The sequence below is a fragment of the Sminthopsis crassicaudata genome, chromosome 4 (genome assembly GCF_048593235.1).
Source record: "Sminthopsis crassicaudata isolate SCR6 chromosome 4, ASM4859323v1, whole genome shotgun sequence".
NCBI classification, from domain to species: Eukaryota; Metazoa; Chordata; class Mammalia; order Dasyuromorphia; family Dasyuridae; genus Sminthopsis; species Sminthopsis crassicaudata.
The window spans coordinates 167,601,567-167,617,522 of NC_133620.1; the positions used below are offsets into that span (position 1 = coordinate 167,601,567).

At 35.5% G+C, this 15,956-nt stretch overlaps 1 protein-coding gene across 27 annotated transcripts in view; it reads left to right on the forward strand.

Moving 5' to 3' along the window:
* Positions 1–15,956, forward strand: part of EPB41L2 (erythrocyte membrane protein band 4.1 like 2) — a 279,109-nt gene that overhangs the window by 253,428 nt on the left and 9,725 nt on the right. For all 27 annotated transcript variants that reach the window (XM_074309829.1, XM_074309834.1, XM_074309837.1 and 24 more), the window contains one exon: positions 9,466–9,576. In XM_074309829.1, coding sequence (XP_074165930.1) covers positions 9,466–9,570 — 105 coding nt within the window. In that variant the 3' untranslated portion in view covers positions 9,571–9,576. The remainder of the gene's footprint in view (positions 1–9,465; positions 9,577–15,956) is intronic.

Consider the following 15,956-nt stretch of genomic DNA (forward strand, 5'->3'; position numbering starts at 1 on the left):
TTTTGATAATTATCTTTAGAGTTGAAAAAGACTACAAAGACCATTTAATCCAACTCAGATGACTAAAATGAGGTCATTGAAGTTTAGAGAGTTGAGGTGACTTGCCAGGATGATATAGGTAGTAAGGAGCAGATTTTGAATTTGAAGCCAAGCATTTCTTTCTACCCATGCCATGTGAATTCAAGTTGACCTGAATTCTGACGAAGGATGCACATTTGTATCTTTATAGAGAGAATGTTGGGAGGGTACAAAGATGGCCGTCTCCCACTTACAAAGATTAGATTTATCTGATCTAGGAGCTCTTCACTGCCTCCTTTTGCAGAGATTTTAGCCACTGAGAAGCCAGCTGAGGAAACAGGATTATTAATCAGGAAGGAAGATTACTAGGAATGTGGTATTTGGAGGAACCATAGAATATCTGGAAGTAGAGTCATGGTCCACATTATCAACCACTATGAGATCAAGGAGAATGAAGTCAAGTTAGGGCCTGAGCCAGTTTCCTTAAAATGGAGGGGAGGAAAAGTAAATTCCATGTGTTTGAATGAGCCTGGGTTGTGGGGTGGGGAGAAGAACTGGAAGCAGCATTGAGCATAGACGTATTTTTAAAGCTAAAGTAGCATTTCTTTCTATTTTGGCAGTGTGTCCTTAAGAAAGGTATGGAACTGATTATATGACTTATCAGTTCAGGTTAGCTTGAGTGAGGATTCTCTACTTCTGAGCTTCATATGAGAATGGACCAGATTGCCCTTTATTTTTGTCAGCCCTACAGGCCAGTTCTGGGGTTGCTTCTGCAGTAAGGGTGGGAAGGAATTACTACTAGAGATTTCTTCTCCAGAAGTTGATTTCCCTCCAACCCTCTTCTTTTACCCCGCAACCAAACTCCTTAGATCTTTTACATAGCTCCTTTCCCACAGGAATTTTAACTCAGACATGATTTCAGCTGTATTTTTTTTTGCCTTTTTTGGTATTGACATAAAAGTTCTAGTCTAGAATCAGTATTTTGCAACACATCTTAGCAAAAACAAAATATGCAGAAATCTAAAATGTAGATATTAAATAGTATATGAGAATAACTTTAATATTTGAAATTTGCTTTAATGAAATATTGGCATTAATTAGGGATATTGCTACTAGTATATGGTAACATAGATCTCATTGTGGAATTGGAAAGGAATACACAGGTGAGAAGAACCTAAGATATCCTAAATGCTCAATATTTCTTAGAGAGTCATTTAGTCCAACTCCTTTTGTTGTTATTCAGGCATTTTTTCCCAGTCATTCCTACTCTTTGTAACCTCATTTGGAGTTTTCTTGGTAGAGATGCTGGGGTAGTTTACACATTTTTTTCTCTAGCTCATTTTATAAATAGGAAAACAGGCAAAACAGAGTTAAGTGACTTGTCCAGGATCATGCATCTAAAAGTGTCTGAAGCCAGATTTGAACTCATGAAGTTGTGTCTTCCTGACTCCAAGCCCAGAACTCTATTACACTACCTAGCTTCTGTCCAACCCCCTTTGATAAACAAATTCATTCCAGAAAGCAGTCATCCAACCTTTGCTGGCAGAGACAATTTTACCTAGAATGCCAATACCTTTTCTTTTTTTGGACAGCTTTAAATTGCTTGTTTAAAAAAAATCCTTTCTTAAATTGAGCCAAAATCTATATGCCTATACCTTCTACTCACTAGCCTTCCCTGAAGTTTTTTTTTTTAATCTTTAGCCCTACTGATTTAATTTTCATTTTAATTATAATGTAGCATAGGCTTTTTAAGGAAATTTAATTTCATGTTCTGTTGTGTTTGTTTTTGAAGGCCATAATTAAATGACCAAGCTGTTGAGAATTAAATGAGGACAGTAGTTTTCCTTTCATTGCTGATGTTGGGAAGATCAAGTCGTATCTCAAATAATCTCACAAACCTCTTTCCCAGATTTTTTCTAAAACCTAAGGGGACATCATTAATTAACAAACACAATCTATATTTGTTTTGTGATACATAATAAAGAAGCAGATTCTGCATTCATTCAGTATTGTTATTGTTATTGTTAAGTCTTTTCAGTCCTGTCTGACTATGGTTCCAGTTGAGGTTTTCTTATTAGAATGATTCGCTATTTTTTTCCCCCAGCTTATTTTTGTGGATGAATAATGGAGGCAAACAGTTTAGTGTCTTGCTCAGTCACATAGTAAATTTCATGCTGGATTTGTACTTGGATCTTCCGGATTTCAGTTCTGACACTCTATCCACTATACTACCTGGTTCTAAATAACAGAAACCCACATCATTTGTTCTGTATTAAAATGTCAAAGTTTAATCAGGGAAGACAAGCACTATAGTTGATCTTTTCTCCACAGCAACTTGGTGAAATAATTTAACAGCCAAATTAATGCCTTTTGACATCCCAAACTAGATATGCCTTTTTCCTCCCAGTTATTGGGGCTTGAAATGTTGGTTTTAGCCCTTTCCCCTCATTGTTAATTCACTCAGTATATCCAGCATCTCCCTTTTCTCTCCTGACATAACTACTACTCTCGTGGTCTTTCTCCTAAATGAATATAACAGATTTCTAGTTGATCTCTCTCCCTTAAGTATCTATAGCAATCGGTTCTAACCTTACTTACCAAAGTGATTTTCTAAAGTATAGATCTACTCACATAATCTCCTACTCAATAAAGTTGAATTATGAAAAAAAATCCAAATCATCATTCTTTGCAGATGAGCCGATGATATTTGTAGAAAACCCTACTTAATCAACAAAAAGTATTAGAAACAATCTATAACTTTAGCAAAGTTGCAGGATACAAAATAAATGCACATAAATCATCAACATTTTTATACATCACCAATAAAATCCAACAGCAAGAGATATAAAGAAAAATTCTATTTAAAATAACTGTCAAAAGTATAAAATATTTGGGAAATTGTCTGCTAAGGAAAAATCAGGAACTATATGAACAAAACTACAAAATACTTTCCACACAAATAAAGTCAGATCTAAGCAATTGGAAAAATATCAAGTGTTCTTGGATAGGCCAAGCAAATATAATAAAAATGACAATACTGCCTAAATTAGTCAAACGCCTAGAAAAAATAATATCAAAATTCATCTGGAAGAACAAAAGGTCAACAATTTCAAGGAAATTAATGAAAAAATGCAAATAAAGGTAGCTTAGCTGTACCAGATCTAAAACAAAGTTATAAAGCAATGGTCATCAAAACCATTTGGTACTGGCTAAGAAAGAGAGTAATCAATCAGTGGAATAGTTTAGTGTCACAGGACAAAATAGTCAATGACTACAGCAATATAATGTTTAACAAACCCAAAGACCCCAGCTTTTTGAATAAGAACTCACCGTTTGACAAAAACTGCTGGGAAAATTGGAAACTAGTATGGCAGAAACTAGGCATTGACCCATACCTAACACTATACCAAGATAAGGTCAAAACATAAAGAATGAAATCATAAACAAATTAGAAGAACATAGGATAGTTTACCTCTCAGATCTGTGGAGGAGGAAGAAATTTGTAACCAAGGAAGAACTGGAGATCATTAGTGATCACAAAATAGATAATTTTGATTGTATTAAATTAAAAAAAGTTTTTGTACAAACAAAATTAATGCAGACAAGATTAGAAGGGAAGCAATAAACTGGGGAAACATTTTACATTCAAAGGTTCTGATAAAGGCCTCATTTCTAAAATATATAGAGAATTGACCCAAATTTATAAGAATTCAAGCCGTTCTCCAATTGATAAGTGGTCAAAGAATATGAACAGACGATTTTCAGATGAAGAAATTGAAACCATCTCTACTCATATGAAAAAGTGCTCTAAATCATTATTGATTAGAGAAATGCAAATTAAGATAACTCTGAGATACCACTACACACCTGTCAGATTGGCTAAGATGACAGGAAAAGATAATGAAGAATATTGGAGAGGATGTGGGAAAACTGGTTCACTAATACATTGTTGGTGGAGTTGTGAATGGGTCCAGCCATTCTCCATCCTGGAGAGCAATTTGGAACTATGCCCAAAGGGCTATCAAAACTGTGCATACCCTTTCATCCAGCGGTGATTCTACTGGGCTTATATCCCAAAGAGAGATTAAAAGAGGAAAAGGAACCACATGTGCAAAAAATGTTTGTGGCAGATCTTTTTGTAGTGGCAAGAAACTGAGTGAATGTCCATCAATTGGAGAATGGGTGAATAAGTTATGGCATATGAATGTTATGGAATATTATTGTTCTATAAAAAATGATCAGCAGGATGATTTCAGAAAGGCCTGGAGAAACTTACATGAACTGATGCTAAGTGAAATGAGCAGAATCAGGAGATCATTGTACTCAGCAACAGCAATATTATATGATGATCATTTATAATGGACATGGCTATTTTCAATAGTGATATAATTTAGACCAGTTCCAATGGTCTTGTGTTGAAGAAATCCATCTACACCCAGAGAGAGGACTGTGGGAACTGAATATAGTTCACAAGATAGCATTCTCACTCTTGTTGTTGTTGTTTTTATTTTATTTCCTTCATTTTTTTCTGGTTTGATTTGATTTTTCTTGTACAGCAAGATAATTATATAAATATGTATGCATATATTGGATTTAAGATAAATTTCTACCATGTTTAATATATATTGGACTACTTGCCATCTAGGGGATGGCATGGGGGAAGGGAGGAAAATTTGAACACAAATTTTTGCAAGAGCTAATGTTGCAGAATTATCTGTGCATATGTTTTGAAAAATAAAAAGCTTTAATTAAAAAAAAAAGTTCAATTATTATCTTCTTAAGGCCCTTATTATCTCCAGTTTCAAATGAAAAGTTTCTCCCATTACAGTGTAAACTTCTTGAGGGTAGGTAGGGACTATTTTTACCTTTAATTTTTATTGGTTTTGTTTTGTAAGGCAGTTAGGCCTAAGTGACTTGCCTGAGCTCTAGTAAGTGTTAAGTGTCTGAGGTTGCATTTGAACTCAGGGCTTCCTGATTCCAGGGCCAGCACACCATCTAACTGCCCCTTTTATCTTTATTTGTACCCCCAGAACTTCACACAATGCCTGGTATGTATTATTTAATAAATGTTTGTTGACTGACCATCCTTCCTCAAAATTTTCAATTAGGATGCCAACAAACCCACATTTTTAGAATACAATTCTAAAATGCTGGTTTTATGAAAGGAAAATTACCATGGTAGCTTGTGGTTTCACATCTGCCTGGATACCCAGACAAAGGAAGCAAAATTTCAATGCCTAAGTAACTTTCTGCCAAACAAAATACACTTTGCTGTACATCATGTTCCATTATGTACTAGGCATATTTTTCGTGTTAGGTGCTCACCAAATGAATACAAGTTGTAATGCATTTTAAAGACTATGGGTACATTCTATGTTGTTAGTCTGAGTAGTATAACAAAGTTATTTTTGTATCAAACAATAGCTGGACAGCTAGACACCAACTTTCTTAGGCCCCCTACCCCTGAGCCCCATGAAAAGTGTTTATAGTTATAAGATAAATTGTTGAATGTATCTGCCAAAGTACTGTACATTTCACCTCAACCACCATTCATTATATACCCACTATATAGAAAGCACTTAATTACCATGGAACTGATTTACAGGTCTCGGTTTCTTTATATGTAAAGTGAAAGGTTTGTTTTAGATCTGTTCATAATCCAGGATCCACAAACCCACCCTCATCCCATCCCCACTAATCTATGGACACATTTCAGGGAGTTCATGAACTTGAATAGAAAAAAATATTCATTCTTTTGACTAACTTCTAGCTCAAATTTAGGATATTCTTCAATTAGGAATGTAGGATACAAATATTCTGAAAAAACATCCATAGGTTTTAGACTACCTAAAGAAGGTCTTTGATCCTGAAAAGATCAAGAAACAAACCCAGTGCTTATGCAGTTATCTCAAATTCTTTGAAATATAAAAGTTTATATATTAATGCTTTGGTTATATGAGACCTAAGATACTGTTTAAAATAAAAGAAACAAAGCATGCAGTAACACTTGACAGTTTGTAGCTACTTTTATTCTTACTTTTTTTTCCTGTTTACACACACACACACACACACACACATGCACACACACACACACACACACACACACACACACACACACACACTTTTCCACATATTGTTATTCCTATGTTCCTTTCCAAACCCCATTCTCCTCCTAACTTTCCACTTTCTGCTTATAGCACTAAAATGTTACTATGTTTAAGTTTCTTCCCTATTTTCAGTCAATATTTTCCAACTCTTGTTTTTTATAGGTAATACTCTTTGCACAGAATAACTCACAACTCAAATCACTGTGCAAAAACTAATTTGGGGGGGCATTAACCAGATGCCAGTAGACTTATTGAAATAACATATGGTATTGGACATACTGTAGTGTTATATTTTGGATCTATGTTTTCCTAATAAGATACTATAATCCATTCTGGGTTGGATTTCTTTCCATCTGTAAAAATAATAATAATAAAAAAGATCATGAATTTTTCTCCTAGGTAATTTTAACTTCTACCAAAAAATTTCCAAAACCAACACTTTTTGTACTTCTCATGCCAAACCCCGTCTTCCCCCTTGTATGTATGTATGTGTGTGTTTGTAATGTTTGGGGAATGGAGAATCTTTTAGTTTTACTAAATGTATGAATGTTGGAAGAGAGAGAGAGAAAGGAACCAGATTTATAAAGAGATAACTTCTAGATAAGACACTTCATTTTTGTCAATACAAATCAATGCCATTCCTGCATCTTATGTTCCTAAATTTTGCCCAGAGTTTCTCCGGTGCAATATGGATCAAAGGCAGAACTTGTCCCTGTCTGCAAAGATCGCATGCTTTTTATATGTAAGGATAAAGAACGCTTTTACTCAGCATTTTCTTAGAATGGCAGACCGAAAAGGTAGCTGCCTGGGAATGAGGAGAGTCAGATTTTAGATCCTTCTGTCTTCAATTTTTCTTTCTTTCATATGAAAGAAATCACTATGTAATTTCTTACTCTTGCCTTCTACTAATTCTATCCTGATAAATTGCCTCTCTGTGCTTTTCTGTGTTTCTGCAATAAGGGGAAATGAGAGTAATGATGGGCTGGGGGAGGTAAGCAGGGGAACAGATGTAAATACAGAATTTTACTCTTACTTTAGTTAAATAACAAACATTGCCTGGTATTATCACTAGGGGGCACCATAATCCATTCTTTCCCTGTTCTATATGCACACAAGGGAATGAACCTTTCTATTTTGGAGAATTGTGGGAGCACTCTTACTTACAGTTGAAACTCAGATGCCCCATCTAAAAAAAAAGGAGCTTATTAATACTTTCTTAAAAAAATACAGTCATAGTTATTATTCCCAACATGCCTGTACCACTCTCACCTCTAATAAAATCTTCCTTGTTAGGAAAAAAAAATTAAATAAAACATAGAAAACCCATTGCTTTTTGATAGCACATACAGCATGAAAGGTAGTCTAGTATAAAATAAGCTCTAGAGACTGAAGTCTTGGGTTCATATCAGACCTTTGATATTTACCCTCCATGTCACTTTGGACAAAAATTAGTTCCCTCCTCTGTAAAAATGAAGGGGTTAGGCCCAGATTATCTTTCTTATTCTAACTATAATCCTATTATCCAGCTGTTAAATCTATTCCCTACCAAGAGAAGGTAGTGGTATGTATATCATTGTTTTCTAGGATCAAGATTAGTTATTACATTCAATCTAAATTCAGCTGCCTATTTAGTTGTTTTCATTTAAATCATCATACTCATTTTATATATGGTTCTCTTGGTTCTGCTTGCTTTTTTTCCCCACTATCAATACATTTAGGTCTTTTTATAGTTTGTCAGAAATCCTTATATTCATTATTTCTTATGGCATAGCAAATTAACATTACATTCTTTTACCACTGTTTTGATTGACCTTTCTCCAATAGAGTGAAACCTACTTTGTCTATTTTTTTTTTTTTTTTTTTTTTTTTTTGCTACTGAAAAAAGTGCTTCAAATGATACTTTGGCATGTCTGTGTATTTATATTCACGTTGGTTGTGTGCCCTTTATTCTGGAAGAGGATCATGACATCAGGGAAGTGATGCCGTGACATGCAAGTGAATTGGATTTAAGTGAGGAAGGGCTGGACAAGGTCACCTGCCTCACTTTCCTCTTCAAAGCCATCTGGGTCCCGTGGCAAGATACAGATCAGGATGACTGGACATAGCCCTGGACCTTGGCCTTTTTTAAGCTAAGGTCATCAACAGGTCATTTGCCTGAGACTGCAACCATTCACTCATTATGACTAAGTAGCAATTGAGTTAAAAATAGCCTCTTTCACCTACTGAAAAAAAATCTAAATAACTAAATAAACAAACCCTTAATAAACACCTGCTGACTGACTAGATAACTTATCACCTACAATTTATGCATCCATCATGTAGCCTTTTTTTTCCCCTCCCCCCCCCCAGAGAATCACCTTGTAACTCTTCAAAATAACATATGGGGGGGGAGTTGTTTATAGGATAATGTTATACTCCTCAGTTCAAAAATCTTCAAAGATTCCTATGGTTTAAGTGACCAGTTCCCGAAGCCTGAGACCCAGGGTACTTCACAATGACCCTAATATGAATTTACAACACTTTTCTAGTATTTATTTCCATTTCTAATTTTTCAGTCCTGCTGTTGATCCATATTGCATTGGTAACATCTCAGTACTATAGGCAATTTTTTAGGACCATAAAATGCAGGAATGGCATTGATTTGTATTGGTAGAAATGACATCTCTTTATTTGACAGTTCCTTCTTTATAGATCCAGTCCTTCTCCCCTCCCCTCCTCCCTTCCCTTCCCTTCCCCTCCCCTCCGTCAAATGAAAAGTTTGTCTATTTTCCAAACGCTACAAATACTCTACTACACTTGTGCCCACTTTGCTTGGAAGAGGGGGTGTTCTTCCTGCCAAAATTATGAATCCCTGACGTGTGTGTGTGTGTATATATATATATATATATATATATATATATATATATATATATATATATATATATATATATATATATATATATATATATATACACACCAACAGAAAGAACTTTTTTTTTTTTTTTGGCTTTAATGACCCCGGTGGGGTCCATGCCATCCCTCGTTACCAAAGGATATAAATGTTATTTGTTGCTGTTCAATCTTTTCAATCATGTCTGACTCTTCATGACGCCGTTTGGCGTTTTCTTGGCAGAGATACTGAAATGAGTTGCCACTTCCTTCTCCAACTCATTTTACAGATGGCATGGGTGACTTAGGCAGAGTTAAGTGACATACCCACGAACATATAGTTACAACTCGGGAAGCTGTCTTCCAATTTCCAAGCCCAGGGCTCTATGCATGGAGGTCCTTTTTAAATACTGTTTTCTAATTTGACTACTGAGCAACTAACTCAAAATTATCTGTCTTTTTCCCTTTCTAGGCATTGGCACAGGCAATTAAGGAAGCCAAAGAGCAGCACCCTGACATGTCAGTCACAAGAGTGGTGGTGCATAAAGAGACGGGAGTTGAAGAAGAGGAAGAATAAAGTAAGGTAAGAGAAGCTGCCAATTCCAGTCATTTTTATGACTCTTACTTTAGAACATGCTGGATTTAACTCTTTTAAAAATCTGATCTTGTAAATTGCCATGCTTGAGGGATTTGCATTTACTTATGCACTCTTTGACTTGAGAAGTATCCTTAGGTAATCCTCAAATCAAATAAGGCATTTCCAATAATTGTGTGAGTGTATATATATATATATATATATATATATATATATATATATATATATATATATATATATATATATATATATATATATTTTTTTTTTTATGATGCTTTTTAAAAAACTGGTCAGCATAAGACTACTTACTTCACCAACATAGTTCATGTTTTATTCAATTAGACATTTTAAAATAAAGCAAGGTAAGGAAACCTGCCAATCCAAGGTCATTTCTGACATGCAAACATACATACACAAACCTTTTCCAAGTATAGTGCATATGTCCTAGAAATTAATCATAAATCAGTGTAGACATAAAATGCATTTGTACAGGTATGGTTGCAAGTGTCCATGACTTGGGAATAAAGACACAGAAGTCCTTGTTCAGATTCTTCCATTATAACTGCCTATATAGCCTTTGGCTTGGTCTCTTATTCTCTCTGAATTGATCTTCTTCAGATGCAAAAATCAGGTTTGTCAGGAGACAATGAATATGAAGAGGGTTTTGAAAAGTGTTAAATAGTTTGACAATAAAAAGCATTGGTTTTTTGTAGGCTGGATTCTCTGAACTGGTCACAAGTACTAAAGGTGAAGATCTAGTGACCACTTAGCACTAGTAAGACCCTGTCTTCACTTATATGACTTCTAAAGGAAAAAAGGCAAGCTTCCTTAATGAATATTAAATATTACAGAAACTTAGAATGTATATAATTTTCCGCTTGACTCCTAACTTGCTGTTTCACTGACGATCCATCTGCCGCTTGAAGTAAGATACATCTGTGAAACATCATGTTAAAAATAAAACCACCTGTGGCAAAATTACCTCCTGATCTATTTTTTAAATCCAGGTTTTTCAAATGTTGCATTTGCCAAAGGCAGGATACATCTAAGCTGACTATTTCTCCTGATGGATCACTTTCTGCTTTTCTGAATGCCTCCTTTTCCTTTGACATTTTACATCCTTCTTTCATAAACAATTTAATGAAAAAAGAGTACTCTCAGATTCATTTCCTTCTTCTCCATCTAATTTTTCTTTAAGACTCCTAACACTTTTCTCCTAGATGCTTCTATTGTTATTGAACTGTTTTCTCTCTGGATTTCTAAATTACAAAGAAGAAACAACAGTTGTTTTTTCCCTTTGCTTCAGATCAGATAAATGTAAAACAGGGTAGAGCAAGAGAATTATAAAGGAGAAATTATGTTCCAACTGAGAAGATCAGGGAAAGTTTCTTGGAGGACCCTGGGGGTCACTTGAGGTGAGCCTTAAAGTAAGAGAAGGATTTTAACATTTAGTCAGCAAGCATTTATTAAGTGCTTACAATGTACCAGGCATTCTGCCAGGACTGGTATAAAAAAGACAAAAATGAAACCGAGTCTGCCTTTTAAGGAGTTTCTGTTTTAAAACAGTATGGTGCACTTTTAGATATGTTCACAGTTGTTTTCCTTTGTTTTCCTGAAACACCAATGACATCGTGGGTGATGTCTTGACTTGTGCATGAATTGGATTTCAGTAAGGCAGAGTTCCTCAAATATAAAGTAAATACAGTCTAATTTATGGAGAGGAGCACAAGTAAATAAAGGAGGAAATCTTAAGTTAAGGAAAAGTATTCCAGGCATGGGGGAATAAGAAAGGGGATGGGCTTTGTGAATGTCATGTTAAATTTGGGAAATACTTAGTAGTCTGGTTTGTGATATAGAACATGTGTGGAGGTGGAAATATGAAGTAAAGCAAGAAGAATTGGTAAAAGGTGTGAAGGTCCAGGCTAGCTTCTCTGAAGGGCTCACAATAAGTCTCTGTCAGGATAAGCAAAAGTCTTTGCTCCAAATTGTAAGGGTCCGGTGGTCTCTAAGTTATCCTTCCAGAATGCCATCTCAACTTAATCTCCCAGCCAGACTCTTAGTCAGACTGTTCTCCAGGCTCATTGTTGCCTCTTTTATCCTCCAAGAGAATGGGCATGTGAGAACTCAACGGAGCCTAGGGAAATACTTCAACCAATGAACTTGCTCCTCTTAAAGGTGCAAACTTCTTTAAACATGTAAACTCCTCCTCAGAAGTCCAAAGGTGTAAATTCCCCCTAAAGGCCTGAACTAAAGGTGTGAATTCTGAGCTAGAGAATTGCCCAGACAACCTGAGTTCTCTCCTTGTAATCCTAACAAGAAGGGAGCTAAACTGGAGGGATCCTTAAAGGTCAAGCTAAGAAGTTTGTATTTTATTCCTAAGAGATAGAGATTCAAAACTAAGTCCTCAGGGTTTATGCGAATAGAGGAGGGGGTTATCCTGTATTATTCCATTCCTTTGGTGATTGCTGATAAAGAAAACTGTGCCCTCTATCCCCCAAAAATAATTAAATTAAGTAGAAGGGCTCTAAGCAATTAGGAAAGACTTTTTGTTATTGTTTAGCCTTGTCCAACTCTCTTTTTAAATAGCATTTTTATTTTTCTAAATACATGCAAAGCTAATTTTCTCAATTCATCTTTGTAAAACTTTGTGTTCCAAAATTTTCTCCCTTTCTCCCTCCTCCCCCTTCCCAATACAGCAAGCAATCTGATATAGATTACACATGTGCAGTTCTTCTAGACATATTTTTGTATTCATCTTGCTTTACCAAAAAAAAAAAAAAATTCAGATCAAGAAGGGAAAAAAAAAACAAAACATGCAAACAACAACAACAAAAAGGTGAAAAATACTAAGCTTTGATACATATTCAGGCACCATAGTTCTCTCTCTGGATGTGGATGACACTTTTCCATCACAAGTCTCTCTTGGAATTGCCTTCAATCACCTCATATGAAAAGATCCATGTCTATCAGAATTGATCATCACATGACCTTCTTGTAACTGTGTTCTCTTGGTTCTACTCACTTCATTTGGTTCTACTCACATTCAATTCATGTTAAGTATTTCCAGGGCTTTCTGAAATCATTCTGTGGATCATTTCTTATGGAATATTCCATAACATTCATATACCATAACTTATTTAGCCATTCCTCAACTGAAGGGCACCCTCTCAATTTCCAGTTCCTTGCCATACAAAAAGAACTGTTCCAAACATTTTTGCACATGTTGATCCTTTTTCCTCTTTTTGATCTATTTGGGATACAGACCAAGTAGAGACACTGCTGGATCAAAGGGTATGCACTGTTTGATAGCCCTTTGAGAGTAGTTCACATTGCTCTTCTGAATGAATGGATCAGTTCACAATTCCACCAACAATGCATTAATGTCCCATTTTCCCTCCTGCATTCATCATTATCTTCTCCTGTCATCTTAGCCAATCTGACAGGTGTAAAGTGATACCTCAGAATTGTCTTAATTTGCATTTCTCTGACCAATAGTGGTATAGAGCATTTTTCATATGACTAGAAACAGCTTAAATTTCATCTGGAAAATTGCTTCTTCATATTCTTTGCTAGTCTACTTTGTGACCCATTTGGAGTTTGCTTGGCAGAGGTATTGGAGTGGTTTGCCATTTCCTCCTCTAACTCATTTTACAGATTAGGAAACGGAGGCAAAGAAGGTGAAGTGATTTGGCCAGGATCACACAAAGTGTCTTAGAAGTTCCCTTCTAAGGGCACATTTAAACTCATAATTCCAAACCCAATGCTCTATTCAATGAGCCATCTAGTTGTCCCACAGAAGGACTTTATAGGAATGTATAACCACCAGCCTTTAGACCATTAGAAGAAACTGTTGAATTCATCCATTTAGAATTAAACCTTTAAATGGGTTTGGTAAACTTTAAATGTTTTACTTAAGTGAATCACTCTGCATTCTTCCCTAATGGTACCTCCAGTTTTTCTGCTAGTCTATTTAGACAGCTACTTATAGGTAGCTCCTTTGTAACTAGACTCATAGCTCATAGCTCATGAGCTCATAGCTCAACTGTGGGTATGAAGAATAACAAGACCAAGGAAGGAAGACATTAGTAACAAAGAAAAATTCAACCATTATGTAGTCCCTCTTTCCAGCAGACACCTTCTCACTTCAAGGAAGCCCTGAACCTTATTTAAGGTGTCTGACACTCAGTGTTACTCTGCCCTTTGAGCAGGGAGAAGAACAGTGCATGGAAAAACAAGGAAAGGGTAAATGAGGATTTAAAAGAAAAAAAATCATATGATCATAAATATTCAATGAGAGAGACCATTAAGAGTCTCAGATGATTGAAGCCAGAAACTTACCATGCAACTTTCTCAAGGTGCACTGACTCTAAATCTAGTGCTTTTTCTACTTTGCCTCTAATTAATTCTTCCCTATATTCTTTTAGGTCTTTTCATCAGTCTATCATGATTTATCCCAGAAAAAAAGGATTTAGGTGATAAAATAGTACAATTAAAAATGACAACAAAATCTTAGAGTTGTGTCTACACTGGCTGGATTATTTAGTAGGTACTTTTCAACCCAGGGTCCATGCATTTTGATAACTTATTTTAATATGATTAGCTTCCTTTGTAAACCTAAGCATTTTATATTTTATGTATTTAAAAATTATTCTGAAAAGGGATTCATAAAGACTTTATTAGGCTGCCAAAGAAGGAGGAGGATTTATGACAAAAAAGTTGAGCTGCTATTTTACAGACTGGTCACAAAAGCCTCACATTTTATGCAAAGGTAGCTGAGCTTAGTTCTGTCTATGGCCATGGAATAGAAGAAGTGACAGAACCCATGACATTATTCCTGTTAGCACCATGTTTTAACCTACTGAGCTAATCAGTCACACTTTCAAGTGAGTCTATCTAAGTCTCAAAGTCTCAAAGAAAAGGTGAATAAATATCATAGAAACTTTTCCAGTCTTACCTTATCCAATAATTTTACCCTCTTGTTTATGTAGGTTTTATCAAAACTTTTAATAAATTATATTTTAGGAATAATCACTAAAAAAAAAATCTGTGATTTCATTGGTATACGGAACTCCCAGATGAGAAAACTCTCTAACAACATAAGGCTGTGTTTTTATACACATACACACACAAAACCTAGCTTAGAACCTCTTTCTTTCCCCTGTCTATTGAGAACAGTTCACATGTCTCTCAAAAAGTGTTTTTGAAAAGATATAAAAGTATTTTCTCCCTCCTTTTTAATCCTGATATATGACCATCAATGAACAACCTCTGTGGGGCATTTTTTAAGTGGTGATGTACTATTTACAGTTTACAGTTTTGTAGAGCTTCATCAGCTTTTTCCATTTGCAATCCCTTTTCATCCAAAAATTGTTTTTGACCCAAGGCATGAAGGTATATAAAATAGTATGCAAATCAAACATTTACTGATAAAAATCATAATTTCATGATCCCACATTCAGTTACAAGACCCCATATGGGGTTGTGAACCACAGCTTAAGAAGATGCTTCAGGCATCTAGAAGTTAATTTCTTTCTATGACTGCTAGATATTGCAGCGGATACAGTGCTGGGCCTGGAATCTGGAAGTCTCATTTTCCTGAGTTCAGTCTGTCTCAGAAGCTTAGTAATTATGTGACCCTGAGCACTTAAGTAAGTTACTTTGCCCTTTTTGCCTCAGTTTCCTCATATGTAAAATGAGCTGGAGAAGGAAATATCAAACCACTCCACTATATTTGCCAAGAAAATCCCAAATGGGGTCATGAAGAGTCACAACTGAAACAATTGAACCACAACAGGTCACATAGCTACTAGTATGTCTCAGATGCAGAATTAGAACTTGGGTCTGCTTAGCTTCACAGCCTAGTCAAAATCCGCATTGCCTCTCAAATACTGAGTTGATTTCCCCTTTTCTGTTCTAGTGTGTGTGTGTGTGTGTGTGTGTGTGTATGGTTTGAAGGAGCATTGATGCTGCATGAATTATCTGGAATAGGATTTTCCAAACAGGAGTCACTTTCTTGTTCAAACCATCATTTCAAAGGAGGGATCATATTAAAGATGCTTGAAAATGAACCCACAAGCCAAGTAGAAAATTAACATGAGCTATCATCTAACTGGTTTGACAGGAGTAGAGAATTATTTTGACTGAAGTAACTCTCACTAATCAGGAGATGCTCATTTACATGTGTGCTCTGATTAGCATTGCCTCCACCTTTGAGGAAAAGTGCAAATCTATTGATTTACTAAATGACTGTTTTCAGCTTATGAGCCAGAATTTCTTCCAGCTTGCTGGTATTCCTTCAGCTTTTGAAATTAGAATATGGAAGCTCTACTTTCAATACAGTTTTAATCAAATCCCAAATGAAACCTGAC